We start from the raw sequence: 16,882 nt of genomic DNA on the forward strand, positions 1-16,882 counted from the left end.
GGAATCATAATATTCATTCACAAAAGTGAGTCTCAACATGCACTCTCTAACAAGAGAGGTATAATTATCACATCAAATGTCTATAAGATGTACTGCAAGCTAACTGAATGCAATCTTATGGGTTATATTGAAGATAAAGGGATACTTGGTGAAACTCAAGGTGCATTCCGAACAAGATAGGAGAGTGGAGGATTACATTTTCACACTTAAGGCAGGAAGGAAAAGACTGTTCTTGCCTTCCTTGATCTTTCATCGGCTTTTGAAAAGTTTGGCGAAATGGACTGTTCTATCTTCTATGAAAAAAAGGTATCTAGGAATACTGAAAGATTCCCCGTGCACTATATAAAAATATTAACAAAAAGGGCCTTTTTGGTAATTACGAGACTCAGTCTAATTGGTTCGATCAAGAATTTGATCTTAAAAAGGGATGGATATGACTGGCAATATTAGTAGCATGATTATATTACTCTGGAAAAAGTTTAGTGAACAAATACTATGGAAGACCAAACACGACAATACCGAAGCTGCATCTTAAGCCTTTATTGTAAATGTGTATGAAGAAGCTTATTGAAGTCATTACTCCGAAAGGTTTAAGGACGTCGTAATAGAATATCTGCTTCACGGGTGATAACGGATATATTACAACTCGTGATCCTACATCCAGTCGATACTGTTTACTTATATTCTGGCATTGCACAAGGTCATGCGTTTCTCAGACTGTTTATGGCGTCTTTACACTAAATCCGTTGAATGTGTAATGATTGATACTTTAGTCTGGGAGAACACAATCATTTATTAGTGATACAGTAATTGGCTTTGAACTAGCTGTCAGAGACTGCATGTACTCTCAGATCTGTACTGTGTGTCTTTTTTGTTGTGGGTGGTGTATTAATTTCTTGTACATTATAGTCTATGCTTTTATTAGCTGATTTTTCTGCTTTGTATCGATCTGATGAGTAAAGCTCTTTCCAACTGATATTTATAGTTCTTATGTTGTACTGTTACATCATTGTCCAAGGTTAAGGGGAGGGTATGGCTCCAGCAAGCATGTTTAACCCCGCCACATTCTTTATGCGCCTGTCCCAAGTCAGGCACCTGTAGTTTAGTGGTTGTCGTTTGTTCAGGTCTGTCATATTTGTTTTTCGTAAATTGTTTTGTCATAAATTAGGCCGTCGTTTGTTTTTTCAAATGAATTGTTTCACATGTCGTGGTCTTTTATAGCTGAATATACAGTTTTCTCATTCCGTATGGTTGTCTATAATTGCTAACACCCACGTCATTTGAACTTTGGCGGATAGTTGTATCATTGGCAATCATACCACATCTCCTTATTTTTATATTAGTCCTCTTAAACTGTATTCGTTTGATCACGAGCAATACGACGGTTGCCACGTGTTGGGCAGGATAGTTTTGCCATTCGGGAGCACCTCCGATATTTTTTGTGGTTTGTCATGCTCGAACTATAGTTTTTTTCTTTGTTATTTTTATTTTACCACATGATATTGTCAGTCTATCTTTTGACTTACTAATACTATTTTTGATATTCCCCCTTTATCATCTTCTGCCTCTTTCTAAACAATGCTATTCAATTTCGTACTTGAAGTGGCTTTCCAAATTTTCTGATCGAGCGGAATCAAATTGAATTTAATATCTTAGCTGCTTGTTTGTTATTTGGAGTATGTAATAAAGTCCTCTAATATTGCTTTCAACTTTTGCTGTGCCACTGCATTTCTGTATACCACCATGTGACAAATGAAACATGTTAATTAGCTCAAGGTCATATGATATATGCCAGACAGACACATGCACCTTGCAATCATCCAACACACCAAATATAGTTGACCAATTGCTCAAAGTACTAAGATTAATCATCAAATCCTTAATCGACCAAAGAACTATAAAAAACATTGCAGTTGACCAAAGAAAGGGGTCATGGTTAGATGGATTCTGTCAGACAAACGCATACACCTTACAATCATCCCATACACCAAATATAGGTCGCCCGTTTGCTTATAGTATCTTTGAATCAGACCAAACCACAATAACTTATCATTGACGTATAAACGTAAAATGAGGTCTAGATGAAATAAAACCTGTCAGACGGACATGCCGCATTATAATAATTTTAAACATCAAATTTACATGTAGTTGACCTATTGCTTAATAATGCTCAAAGTATTTGGTAAACGGATATAACAACGAAAACATAATCTTGTTCACTGGTCCATAAAATGAGATCAAGTTTAGATGAACCATGTCTGACACAAACATAGACCTTTCAAGAATTCCATATACCAAAATTAGTTATCAGATTACTCATAAGAAGTACCCATATCCTCAGTGATTGATATAATCTTGCATCCAGTTCATGTTTAGTTATGGGCATAGAAAACGTTAAAGGAGAGAACCGAATACAAGATAAAATCTATACGTTTCAGATACCAAAATGTGGACTACTATGCACAATGCAATGCACAAGTGCTCACTGGATATAGCTCAGAGTTGTTAACAACATAACTAGTCTGGAGATAAAAAATGACGCATGATAATCAACAATATTGTCATCTGAGATCTATAATTTTATTTTTACCATTGTTATGAAATAGCGAGCACAAATATACAAATCCACTTGCCCTCATTGACCTTTCCTGTGAACATCGCCTCATCAGACGCTAAAGTGAAGGTGTGTTCCGTCAACATTTGATCACATAGTAATTCTTGTGTTTTTTCTAATGTTGTCTCTTGCTCATCAACCCAAAATGCATACATGTAATACCAATATCAAAATCTAAATATGAAAAACCTATCCACATTTTGGTACTAATGGGTGGGAGAGGGGGGAATATATCAAGGATCTCATCAACCCAAACAGTCAATATGTATTGCCTGACTAAATATAGCCCTTAAACCAACCACTTGGATATTGAAAGAATGAGGATGTATCCCATGTACTTCAGCCAAAGATATCAACCAATGAGGTTATACCCATATCCTCAGTGATTGATATAATCTTGCATCCAGTTCATGTTTAGTTATGGACATAGAAAACTCTGTTGTCCATACAGCATATTTGCATGCCAATCTCAAATAACACCACTAGCAAGGCTTTCCCTTAAGGAATAGTATTCCCAAAACTCAAAACAAAAATGTCTTCAACACTTTTATTAAATATTATTCTTTTATTTCTTTACAATGCAACTAACCATTTCTAGATACGTGTACACAGTTCTTTATAAATAGTTTCACAATTCAATAAGTTCTCATGAATTCGACCACATACAAATTTATAAAGTCTCGTTAAGGCAATGAACTCATATCAAAATGTACATTATTTGTATCACATCTTCAGCATGATGAAAGCTTGTCGTAAGCAAAGGGACTTCACCTCCAAGTGTCAACTATGCTGGCTTGTCGCTTACTTTACTGTTGTTGGATCAAACTCACTCTTTACTTCCCAATCAGGAACATTGACAATTGTATTTCCACTTGATTCTTCTCAACTCTGCTAAAACTATATTAACCAATAACAATTTGTTTATTTGTACTTGTACAGCATTAGTCACACTTCGAAAAGGAAAAATCCCTTCGCCTACAATCCACGTGGAAAACCACTAGGGAATCAGTGTCCCTCGAACTGTAGACAAAGAAATTTGAATTTAAAAATTTCACTTAACATAAAATTTTAGTATACATTGGTATACAAAATCATTCAACATTATATTTAGTAGATAAAACAAAACAAAAATATTGCAACAATTAATCTTCCAAATCAAACAGATTGTTGTGACATCTTTCAACACATCAATGAAATTATATACAAATCCACTAGTAAACATCTCAAAATTAGGGGCAAATTTTTAGAATTACTTTCAAATAGGTTCATTTAACATAAAGCTGTTCCATCACATGTTTTTTTTTTTTTTTTTTTTTTTAATTCAAGTATCGCGCCTTACTGGCATCTTCTGCCTTTCTCTTCAATACAGACAATTTAGTGTTATATCTATATTTACACCATTTCTTTTTTTTATTATTATATTTCCTGAAATCAAATCATTACGTAAACATGCAATTTGTACTCACCAGATTCTGATCAGAAAAATCCTGTCCTTTAAGGTTGATCCTCAATGACATGAATTATCGTAGAATGTCATATTGCTTCTCCTTCAGACATCAGCTTGTCAGTAACACCCATGATCTGAAAGCTAAAACATTCTATTCATATTCTATGTACATTCAAACAGATCGCTGAACGCGGACCTCGACGAAGACACCTTTTTATTCAATACACATCACTCCAGCCAACAAAACTAATACCAAATGACATGTAATTTCACACTTAATGCTTTCCCTTTCTCAATCTCACTATTCCTTTCTAACAAAATCTTATTATACATAAAATATTTTAACAAACTCCAATTATACATAAAATATTTTAACGCTATAGTACTTTGCCCGGCGTTTAACCGACAAACGGCATAACAAATATCTGATCACCTGGGTTAATAATATCTACCCATGACAAGGTCTAAATCCCAAAACATTTCACCACCAAGGTCAAAAATTACCACCTAGGTCTATTAAGAAGCCACCAAGGCGAATATAAATGACCACCAAGGTCTTAAAGCCACCAAGGCTAGTATTTTCTGTTTAATGTTGCCACCAAGGCAAATGTGAACAATTATAAAAATGACCACCTAGGTTTATTGCCACCAAGGCAAATATAAATGACCACCTAGGTCTATTGCCACCAAGGCATATATAAATGACCACCAAGGTCTTAAAGCCACCATGGCTATATTGCCACCAAGGCAAATGTAAGTAAAAGTTAAAGAATATAATTACTTTGCCGACAACACGTGGAGCACGACCATCCCACAGCTTGAATATTGAAAGAATGAGGATGTATCCCATGTACTTCCGCCAAAGATATCAACCAATGAGGTTATGAAAAATTAAACCTTGAAAATTTTTTACACTTTTCTTATAGATCTTTTACATATTTTACTATAGTTTTGATAGTAATAAGTTTTGATTTATTTTACAAATAAAAAGAATTTCACTGTCTTCTTGTCACCCAAATTTATGAGTTAATTTTAAAAGAGATTATATAAAATACCAGAGTTAAACAAAGAATTAGACTAGCCATTGTTTGCCATTTTTCAAAAGATTAACAAAAGCTGTAAATTAGAGTTTATTATATTATCTAAAAGCGATAGCAAAGTAAAGGTTAGATAATACTTGGTCATGTTTTATGAAGATTTAAAGCCCAAGGTGTAGCCGAGGGTGTTAAATGTTCATAAAACATGACCAAATATTGTCTGACCAATTTAGAACATATTCAAACTTTCGAGTGACCTTACAAAATTATCCTTTCCCATTGTAATATTCAAACCTTGATAAGAATTCACTTTTTATAAAGAAGTGTTAACTAGGTTAACAAAATGAATGTATAATATAGGTAATGCTCATTTCAATGGTTGGAATGAAATAGCACTAACATAGTTTTGTGCGGACAAAAAGGATAAATTGTTCAAACATTGAATTTTTCTTCAGCTTCAGGTAAAATTCAATACTTATATACCTTAAATTTTCTTGATTTTAAAAAGCACACAATGTTATATAAATCAGCTTTTTGAAATTTGTATATTTTTTGATAATTATAAAACTCACTCTATAAATATTTGAATTACAACCATTAAACATCAGATGCTTACTTTTTATTGATGAATGTACATGTATTGTGTTTTTTTTTCGAAAAAAAATCCTTTGCTTTATATATCAACAGTCTGACATTGTTTTCTTGAAAGAAAAAAAAATAATAATTGACTCGAATGTCTGATATCAAAATTGAATAAAAGATTATTTTACCTACATCTTTGCCCCCATTTCATTTTTTGTTTGTTATATATATGTACCATGATAAACATTTGCAAAATTCAAAATGTTTTTTTATAATTCTATTCTCTTTCATCTTTAATCAGCAGGCTATTTTCCCAAGGTAAACGCTTCAGGGGATTGTACACTTCGTTCGTGTAGTTATTAAGAGTTCCCTTTCTTTATTAATCTACAATGAAAAATCATTCATGTGAAGCATTTTATAGTGCATGGAAAGCCATGTACTATGAAAATTAGAAGGGAAAAAACTGACTTTTCATTGGACGAGAAGGGGTGAGTATGTTCTAATATTATGTAACCTTTGACCATATGTTGGATTAGCATGTCTGGATTAAGACCACGCTATCGTTGATTTGAGTTCTTATGTGACATGGGGCCAGTGAAAGGGATTATAAGATATTTTCCTTGCTGTACATAATTATTTACCCATATGTGCCTCACCTGGGAATGAAACGAAAATTGTATTTTAAGAATTTCTGGTCACTCGGACATTGACCAGCAAAAAATAAACATCTTTAATACTTATATACCTTAAATTTCTTGATTTTAAAAGGCACACAATGTTATATAAATCAGCTTTTTGAAATTTGTATATTTTTTGATGATTATAAAACTCACTCTATAAATATTTGAATTAAAGCCATTCAACATCAGATGCTTACTTTTTATTGATGAATGTACATGTATTGTGTTATTTTTTGAAAAAAATCCTTTGCTTTATATATCAGCAGTCTGACATTGTTTTCTTGAAAGAAAAAAAAATAATAATTGACTCGAATGTCTGGTATCAAAATTGACTAAGGATTATTTTACCTTCATCTTTGCCCCCATTTCATTTTTTGTTTGTTATATATATGTACCATGATAAACATTTGCAAAATTCAAAATGTTTTTTAATAATTCTATTCTCTTTCATCTTTAATCAGCAGGCTATTTTCCCAAGGTAAATGCTTCAGGGGATTGTACACTTCGTTAGTGTAGTTATTAAGAGTTCCCTTTCTTGATTAATCTACAATGAAAAATCATTCATGTGAAGCATTTTATAGTGCATGGAAAGCCATGTACTATGAAAATTAGAAGGGAAAAAACTGACTTTTCATTGGACGAGAAGGGGTGAGTATGTTCTAATATTATGTAACCTTTGACCATATGTTGGATTAGCATGTCTGGATTAAGACCACGCTATCGTTGATTTGAGTTCTTATGTGACATGGGGCCAGTGAAAGGGATTATAAGATATTTTCCTTGCTGTACATAATTATTTACCCATATGTGCCTCAATGAAACGAAAATTGTATTTTAAGAATTTCTGGTCACTCGGACATTGACCAGCAAAAAATAAACATCTTTTATTTTACAAAGAATTGGTTTTCATTCCAGGTGAGTGTAACGTTAAAGGACACCGGCCACTTCAAACAATCATGTGTAAAATAAAACCTTCATAGTTAATAAAATCGATATCTTCATGTTGTTGTGTGTATTTCTTATCAGGGAATGTGATAATCATTAGTGTAAACACAGATGGCCTTGATCGCCCTTGTATGCATATTTTTAGACATGATAACGAGGCTCACGGCTATGACATCACTTGTGTTACCAGCTGTATATTCTCAGTGGTAATACTATATAGATAATACAGAAATTCCATGAGTATAGGGTTCCATTCATATCTCATATTACATACATATTTTAGTTTTATGTAAAAGCAAATCTTTATGCAGAATTATTCAAAAGTAAGAAGTAATTATTTTTTATTTCGTAAATATTAGTGTATAAATATGCCGTATTGTGTGGTTTACGGTTGCAATAGCAATTCTCAATGTGACAAAAATATATATTGGTTTACTTTTCCGAAAGATTCTCAGAGAAATCGAGCTTGGGTTCACTATTGTAAACGACAGGACTTTACACCGTCTAAACATAACAGAATTTGTTCTAAGCATTTTACCCTTCATCAGTATAGCAGACACCCAGAAAGACTTTTAGAATTGTGATATCCGGATGCGAGAGCAGCACTGAAAGATGACGCCGTACCCGACATTCCTGTAGTTGTGGATGCAGAAAAAGGACCATCTTCTCCTAAAAAGCCTAGGTCGGCCTTCGAAAAAAGACAGAAACGTCAGGTACAATTGATCCTCTTTATTATTCATCGAAACTTATGTGAAACATACGTTCATGGTTATCTGTATGGTTTCAATACTTATAAACAATTATTATATTTGTATATCTTTCTTCCCATTTTTGTTCTTCTGAAAATTGTCACAGGCATTTATCTTATTAACATGAAAAGGTATATATCCATTTACATAATACTACGATCCATTAAAAAAATTATCGTAAGTAATACTGAAATGTTCAGGACTTCCGAGTATTTTTTTTTTTCTCGTATACTTTTTTTTCTGAAAAGTAGTTTATGGGATAATTTATAATTTCGCTTGAAGAAGGAGTCCGTGTATTGCCATTCTGAATCTATTATAAAATGAAATAAACGAATAAGGTTTCGCGAGTCTTGCTAAAGAAAACATAAAAAAAACATATCAATTATTTAATTCCACCAGAAATCTGCGACAGTCCTTTCCCGAATACCACGCATAAAAAAAGGTGTATCTACGGGATATATGATTTTTTTTACATTCATGTATGAGAGTATATTTTTTTTAATGAAAGCATTTTTTTTAAATAAAAATTTAATTTCATCTATAGGTTCTTGAAGAGGCCTTCAATGATTCATTAGATAAGTCTTTAGACTCCATTGACATTGAAACTGAATCGTCACCCGCACATGACAGTATGGACATTCGGGAAGAGGAAGCAATTCCGGTAGATGTACAAAAAACATTCGAGACAACTGCTTCTAATACCGATGCCACAAACATGACAACGCAGAAATTTCAAACAGATTCCATTCCACAGAGAACAAGAAGATTGCAAACGTCAAAGCCCAAGAGAAAATCTAAAGGTATCCAGTGTAACCCTTCAGATATTGATTCAGAATGTCTAGTCGCCACATCAAAATAATTGATAACCGCAAATACTACAAGCAGTAGCCATACACCGGTAGCGACCGAGCAAAACTTGGATGACAATGATGAGATGGATGATGATGAAGATGATGTAGATGAATATGATAATGATCCTGATTATATTTATAACGAGTCCGAGGAAGAAGATGGAGACGATGAGTATGGTTCTGATGATGACGAAGAAACAAGCAATTACAGGATAGAAGAATGTAATGATCCAATTGAAGAAAAGTATTACATGGTCTCTGAAACAGCATTATTTCAGTTACTCTCAGTATGTAGAGAGTGTAACAGTCGGTGCGTTCCAATAATTGAATTCAGTAGAGGGACAATGATATCTACATCATCTGTATGTGCTTTTGGACACGTCTACAAGTGGAAATCCCAAAACTGTCATGAAAGACTACCATGGGGAAATATTTTACTTGCAAGTGCCATAATGTTTAGCGGAAATAATACAGCCAAGATTGTAAGATTATTCGATCAAATGAAACTGAAAGGCATTAGTGAACGCTCAGTAAGAAGACTGCAAACAGCATACACATCATGTGCTGTTATTTATGAATTTGACTCACAGCAAGCAGACCTGCTTACTTCCTTGCAAGGTATGTATATTTCTTCATAGTGTTACTTCGTTTATTATACCTAAGTCTCTTTTAATTTATTTCCTGGAATACATGTTTTTTTCTATCCTCATTTTCTCCCACTCTCAAATTAAGTATCTTGTGACAGAACATAATATATTTTCTGTACGAAATAATTTCATTGTTTATTATATAAATAAAAATGTTATAATCTTCATGCATTACACTTTTTAATATTGCAGGTCCAGATAAACAAGTAGTACTTGGTGGCGACGGAAGGTGTGACAGTCCTGGTTATAGTGCTAAATATGGCAGTTATACCCTGATGGACTTGAACACAAATAAAATATTGGACATTCAGCTTGTTCAGGTTTGCATTAATTTAACACTTGATAGGGTTCTCGATATTAGTTTTAAATTAGATCTGTATAAACGTGATAAATGATTCCAAATGAATTCAGCTTAACATGCATACTTTTATAAAACGGACTGAGAGTTGCTGTCCAGTGGCAAGCATTTCATGAATCTTACCCAAATCTCATAATTTTCTTATAAGTTTTGAATTAGATCTGTATAAATGATTCCAAATAAATACAGCTTAACATGCATACAACTATAAAACGGGTTGATTGTTGCTGTCCAGTGGCAAGTATTTCATGAATATTACCCAAATCTCATTGTTTTTATCTAATTTTTAAATTATATATGTATAAATGATTAGGAATAAATACAATTTAACATGCATACTACGGATTGATTGTTGTTGTCCAGTGGCCAGTATTTCATGAAATTTTCTCCAAATCTCATTGTTTTCATAAATTATGATGACAAATAATTTCATTGTTTGCTTATTTATTTCAGTCAAATGAAGTTAAGGGGTCAACCCATATGGAATTGGAAGGACTAAAGAGGGGTTTGTCCCTTCTTATGGACACTAATAATATTGAAGTCTCAACGCTTGTCACAGATAGACATGTTATGATTAAGAAGTTCATGAAGGACAACCATCCAGAAATAAATCATTATGTAATAATGAAATAAATGTATGGCATATAGCAAAAGGTATAACTCACTCAACTTCTTACTATAGCTATTTATACAATCTAATCAAGTTGTGAGTGAAAAATCTCAAATAATTGAATAACAAATCATGTTTTATAAAACCGCAATACTCTTAGAATGTTAAATAATTAAAAAAAATTTGCATTTCGAAATATTTACTTTAATCCATTGCTTACAGGAATATCAAAAAAATTGGAAACCAGAGCCAAGGAGAAAGATACAGGGGACATAAGACCATGGATAAAGAGCATTGTTAACCATACATTTTGGGTAGCTGCATCAAGTGGGGAAGATCAAAATGTGAAAATACACAAATGGACATCAATTTCCAACCACATCATCAATAAACATGTCCATGAGTCTGATGTATTTCCGCAATGTATCCATGGAGAACTTGAAGAACAAAGAGCTTGGCTTAAACAAGGTAAAAAATATCTTGAAATAAAAATGGTTTCCATATTTCTATGAAAAAAGTCTAATTGTGATTTTTCGTGTTTTTGTACAAATTAAAATAAAAAACTATTTAAATAAGAAAATAAAAAGGTTTGATTTATCAGATCGACGCATTGGCGATCATACCACATCCTTTTATTTTTATAAAATGTCTACATGTATATCATAAGCCATATATGGTGAAATGTTCGCATCTAAGCGAGGCATTTCAGTTTGAATCTATACATTTCTATGGCTCAAATTATTTCTTTAATAAATGATATTCAATTTTAATTTTTAGGTTCCAGATCTCATAAACTTGTTCTGGAAGTAATCGAAAGCAAATATGTGCTTAACGATTTAAAAAAGTTGTCACCAGTGCACCAGACATATGGCCTTGAGGTGTATCACTCTCTTGTGAACCAGTATGCACCAAAGAACACCCACTTCTTCCAGTATGCAATGAAAGCAAGGTAATTTATTGTGAACAGTATGTTAAAATAACCAATAGCAAACAGAATAGTGAAAGGTGTGTTCCTGTACTTTAATTACATTAAATGGTCACCATAAAGTGTACATATAAACTCATCAGTGGCTAATTTAAAACTTTGAAGCAATAAATTAAAAAGTTTAGTAGGTTCTTTATTTATAAATCTGTTGATTTAAATGCTTTTGTACCGTTTTTTCTTCTTCTTCAGAATTTACATTGCTGCATTGCATTACAATGAAAATGGAAATAGACAGCAAGCTGTCATAAAAGCAGGAATCCTGAAATGGAAAAAGTCGTACCCTAAGGCAAAAAAAGAAGAGCAATGTGTTGTCAAACCACAGAAAGTTCAAGCAACCTATGGTAGGATTTCATAAAACTTTCTGGTTCAATAATAAAAACATAAAAAGCACTATGCAAGACATTTACTTTGTAATAATATTGCTCTTCAGCAGTTTATTTTTATTTATGGGAATTTTAAAGGTTTATTTACAGCAGAATGAGTCTCTTTTTGTACAATTGAAATTGAATAAGTTTGTATTCTCAAAATGCATAATGCACATGCATGTAAGTGCATTTATAAATTCGCACTGCTAAGTTATGTGAATTAGAGGCTGAGCTACTACATATTGTTTCTATTTGTCTTGTAGATTATGTTGGAGCTCTTCTGAAAAGAACTTTTGACAGACGAAATAACTTGTCAAGCATTAAAGAAGCTTTAGAGGACTTTAACGTTGTATACCAGAGACTTCCTCCACTAACAGCATCAAATGCTCATTTTGATAAGGAGGAGCTAATAAGACATCGAACAAGTCGTTTTGCTAGAAACTGACATCATTTCTCAACTTTGCATACTTGTACATTTGTTTTAATATATTATGTGATCATTGTTCAATATAACTGTTCACCATTATCCTTGTATTTACCACAATTTACACCATGTAATCAAGAGTTTCTATCTTTCAATGCTAGGTTGTGGAAACATGAAATATACACAGATTTTAACCAAAAATATGGGCGGGAAATTGAGAGCTTCATGAAATATTTTTTTTCAAATTATCATGGCCTGGCATATTTGAACCCAGTAAAGTCCTCAGATGGGAATGCCTCCCGAATTTTTATTACTGCACATGCTGGTATCACTTTTCTTCTTTTTTTACCAAGAATATGCCAGATCCAACGAGTGAACCGTCTGTACGCAATATATCTATATAATCTGAAAAAAAAATTAAATATTTAACAGATTATTCAAATTTGTTATACAAAGTGATGCTCTTGAACAAGGATATTATTATAACTGATTTTCAGTATGCTGAAAAAAAGTGATTAAGATGATTTCATATTTTCATGATGATATATTTGATTATCCAGATTTAATTATTTTGCCTTTTTTGCATTCCATCATCAGCTTGGTCTTGACATTTTTTTTTATTATGTTTCTGATTGAAATTGTAATTAAAAAATGATAGTTGTGAAGTTAAATTTATGTTTAATCAACGACATTAAATTGAACTTACTCATGAATTGGTTCATTATCATCTACTGGTCCCTGCCTTTCAACAAAGTCATACAAATTTAAAGAGACTTCAATGACATGTCTATTTAGACAGTTTCCAGTAAACCCCTCATGGTCTGTTATGCAATCAAGGTCCCCATCTTCCATCTTTTCTGCAACTGGACCAACTTCCTTGCAACAAAGGCATTCATCCACAGTGGGCATTACAGTGCAGTTGTTACAGTCACACCTGGGAAATTTAATGTACTATGTAGATTTGACTTGCAAATATTTTACAATAAATCCTTAAAATCCATTATTATGTAGATTTGTAAAAAACGGTCAAGTAATTTATAAAAAAGGTAACAATGCATCAGTGTGAAATGAAAAGCATAGCACATTTTAACATTAATTCCATATCATTGTGAGTAATTACTACATGTACAAAATGTACAACAAAATCAGAACCTATTTTTTAAATAAAAACTAATAGTCTGTAGGTCTTATTCATCATCTTATTCTTTGAAAATGAAAGTATGGCATTATCCCATTTCATTTGACTCTGTATGTAGTTCAGGGAGTTTTTTAATATACGAGTGTCGGCAAATGTGTATGATATACATGTCAACCCCCCTTTTTTAATAAAGAACAAAAAACGGACTAAAACACATTTACATCTAAAGAGGCTTGGTTATGTGAGTTATTTAATCATGTTAGACAATATTGGACAATCAACCATACCATGCCAAGTTATCCATCCGGCTGTCTTGCAGGTCAGAGGAGTCAGATTCGTCGACTTCAGAATTTTCCTCAGAGTCCGATTGATTTTGACTGCTCACTTCGTTTTGTTCAATATGAACAACAGGCTCGAACTGATACGGTTGAATATTATCAACAGCAGTTATAAATGGCTCATCATCGCTGTCCTGTCCGTCGAAATCGATTGAATACTTTGTCTAATTTGATTTGGAAATAGCTGTGTTTCTCGTGGTATGGCGAATGTAAACAACACAAGTGACGTCACGCAGTCATTCGGGACGATGCTTATTTATTGTCGGCAATTATAGGCAATGTCCGAAAAAGGGTTATTTCAAGCTGATACAACCTGTTTTTATAGACATACGATATGTGTTACACACTAATCTACGAAATTAACGATGTTTACATCCCATTACGATTTATTTTACAAATGATAGTTTGAAGTGGCCGGTGTCCTTTAAGTTTTATAACTTGATATTTTAAATGAATATTTTCATGTTTAAGGCATTGACATTTTAAATGAATGTTTTCTAGATGTCAAGATATTATAAACTGAAAAGGGTATAGTTGCAGCCGCAACAGCTTAGGGGAAGTAAAAGTTTTTTTACATTTACAGAATTTTCTTATGTAAATAATTATTTTTGAAGACAACATCTTTATGCTTCCTATCATTGAATTTAACATGTTTATCCCTCTTTTTAATAATTAAATAATTGCGTTTGTATTTTTATTGAGTTATTTGGGTGTAATACCACCAAATCATAGTACGTCACATCCGGTTGCTTACGAAAAAGGGTCGAAAAAAAATATTCCCTTGAATTTGACAGTTGTAGGAAATTAATCCTACATTTCATTGCATTACAATTGTTCTTGGTCATAAACATATTTTTGGTGTTTACAATTGTTCTTGGTCATAAACATATTTTTGGTGTTTCAAAGCATCACTATTTTTTATTAGGTGTTTAAATAGAATATTTTGGATTCTTGAGGTTACATGGTTACTAAAGCTTGTACACAGGTAAAAAAGAGGTACAAGTTTGATTGGTTAACTTCTAGTGATAGTTATTTTCTTATATGCAATGAAATGTCATGTGAAATTTTGTCTATAGTACTGGACAGGATAAAACTTTACTCATGCCAAGTATTTCTTTATTTGAAACAAAGATAAATTCTTCACAATTTTTTGAAAAGTTTAACAAAGACTAATCATAAAGGTAAGTTAGTCAATAGTACGTTTCATTCCATTTTTTATGTTGAAAAACAGAGCGGTATTATGCTATTCTGTATTCTGTATCTGTATAGATTCTGCCAATGTAGGCACCCCTCCAATAGAATAGAAATAAAATAATGTCCTTCACCACATAATATTATAAGTTAAGAATATGTCCAATCCAATCCACTACACAATAATATATTTATAAAAATGACTTCTTCTGTTCCGCCACCGTTTAATTTCACAATAAAAGATAAAATCATGTTTGATTGTAATCCGTATGCACCTTTATAATAACCAAAATTTATTATTGGTTGATAACTGTCTATTTGATTTTATTGAAACTGTGATACACTCTGATCATCAGCATAATGTCAAAATATTCTTTAAATTTACTCATCATGATAGATAGTTTTTCTTGTCACATTTTTGTTGTTTGATTAGCAGTTCATACCGCTTCATAAGCAGGTTGTTAATAAGCTGTCTACACACTACATCTAGCTGTCCAGCAATCTTTGATTAAGATCATTATTGCGTTTATCTATAGTATAATAGAAAGGATTAACTATTAGCTAAACTAAGTCTATGTCCTCTTCATAAGATTTTGCTAAAAGTTCACTACCTCTATCGACTTTTATCTCCATCAATCTTTCCCTGTCTGTCTCAAGTGACTCACACGTCAGTAGAAAATGTGATAAAATTTAAGGACTCTTGTTAAATAGCTTACATGTTGGGATATTTTTATTTTTATTGAATGCAATTCGATTCGATTGAAATATATATGTTCTTGTTGCGATTTTGATTCTTGTAGGAATCCTTCCAATGTCTCTAGTATTTGCTGTCTTTGTAGTAATAAATGGGTGTATTTTCCCGATAGTATATTGACAATTCATATATTGGAGAGTTGAGTACATCTTTGAGTCATCAAGAATTTTGATTGGATTTGTTGCTATTATAGCGACAACTTCAGCGCAGGTAGGTGCACAACAGTTTATGTTACCAATCTTTCCGCCGAGTCCTGTTTCACACAAGAGGTTCAGTAAAGTTTTGACATATACTTTATATAAGTCGGCAGATATAGCTCCAACTTGACGTACTCCTTGATCTACTAAGTAAGGTTCGGAAAGGTGACCATTCCATTTAATACATGTAGCAGCATTTTGGTAAAGATTTTGTATCATTAGCAGTGATTGATCAGATATTCCAATTTGGAAGAGTCTTCTAATAAGGTTTGCATGTACCACCACATCAAAGGCTGATTTCCCATTGAGCATAGCTATGTAAATTGGTCTTTTTAAATCTTTATTTTCTCTCTCAAATTCCTCTATGATGAGTTCACACATAAGTGGGGTGGTATCCTCCATGAATCCACTTCGTAACGGGTTTTGAGATTCAATAATTTTTACATTTTCTCTTCGTTTTAAGATCTTTTCTATTATTTTCGATAAGGTTGGTGTGACAGTAATTCCACGGTAGTTAATAGCATCTTTAATATTGCCTTTATTTTTGAATATTGGAAATAATGTGCCAATTTTGAGTAAGTCTGGATCAAAGCAGTATTTGAATGACATATCTATTAGTTCACGTATATAAGCTTTCAGATCTTCACCACCATATATAATATATTCTGCTTTATTTTTGTTCAAACTTGCAATTGCTTTTTCTACTTCCTCATCAGTCACTTGCTTATGGGTATATCTATTTTTGACATATATCAGATATAACTTTAACTTCTTTCTAAACATGTTCAAAATGTTTTTGATCGAACTTTGTATTGACAGACTTTTTAGTTAGTTCTCCAAAATGTACATGCCAGCCGTTCATAATTTGGTTTATCACTGTAATATACTTGATTATCGACGTTGAGTTTATATAAGTTTGGACATTTTTCCTCTTTGATTTCTAATCATTCTAAAAAAAGTTTTGGTATCT

The 16,882-nt window shown here is 32.5% G+C and overlaps 2 protein-coding genes across 2 annotated transcripts; one reads left to right on the forward strand and one right to left on the reverse strand.

The window, feature by feature from the left end:
- The first annotated feature begins 8,335 nt into the window (after positions 1 to 8,335).
- LOC127712891 (uncharacterized) lies at positions 8,336 to 9,947 on the forward strand. The gene is made up of 2 exons (XM_052219491.1): positions 8,336 to 9,523; positions 9,745 to 9,947. Exons 1-2 carry the CDS (start codon positions 8,989 to 8,991, stop codon positions 9,945 to 9,947), a joined length of 738 nt encoding a protein of 245 aa, XP_052075451.1. The 5' UTR covers positions 8,336 to 8,988.
- Positions 9,948 to 11,893: 1,946 nt separating this feature from the next.
- Positions 11,894 to 13,836, reverse strand: LOC127712501 (P2X purinoceptor 7-like). Its single transcript, XM_052218974.1, has 3 exons — positions 13,720 to 13,836; positions 13,001 to 13,228; positions 11,894 to 12,699 (listed from the first exon to the last, which is right to left on the reverse strand). The coding sequence occupies exons 1-3, from the start codon at positions 13,734 to 13,736 to the stop codon at positions 12,543 to 12,545; spliced, it is 402 nt and encodes a 133-aa protein (XP_052074934.1). The 5' UTR covers positions 13,737 to 13,836; the 3' UTR covers positions 11,894 to 12,542.
- Positions 13,837 to 16,882: the final 3,046 nt, after the last annotated feature.

Source organism: Mytilus californianus, unplaced genomic scaffold (assembly GCF_021869535.1).
Source record: "Mytilus californianus isolate M0D057914Y unplaced genomic scaffold, xbMytCali1.0.p SCAF_8, whole genome shotgun sequence".
Lineage (NCBI taxonomy): Eukaryota > Metazoa > Mollusca > Bivalvia > Mytilida > Mytilidae > Mytilus > Mytilus californianus.

What these genes read in the sequence shown, in the direction of transcription:
- LOC127712891 (XM_052219491.1), top strand. Translation starts at nt 8,989, where the DNA reads ATGGATGATGATGAAGATGATGTAGATGAATATGATAATGATCCTGAT. An exon ending in CCTGCTTACTTCCTTGCAAG is followed by an intron (nt 9,524 to 9,744) that starts GTATGTATATTT and finishes TTAATATTGCAG; the next exon opens with GTCCAGATAAACAAGTAGTA.
- LOC127712501 (XM_052218974.1), bottom strand. An exon ending in GATAATGAACCAATTCATGA is followed by an intron (nt 12,700 to 13,000) that starts GTAAGTTCAATT and finishes TTTTTTTTTCAG; the next exon opens with ATTATATAGATATATTGCGT.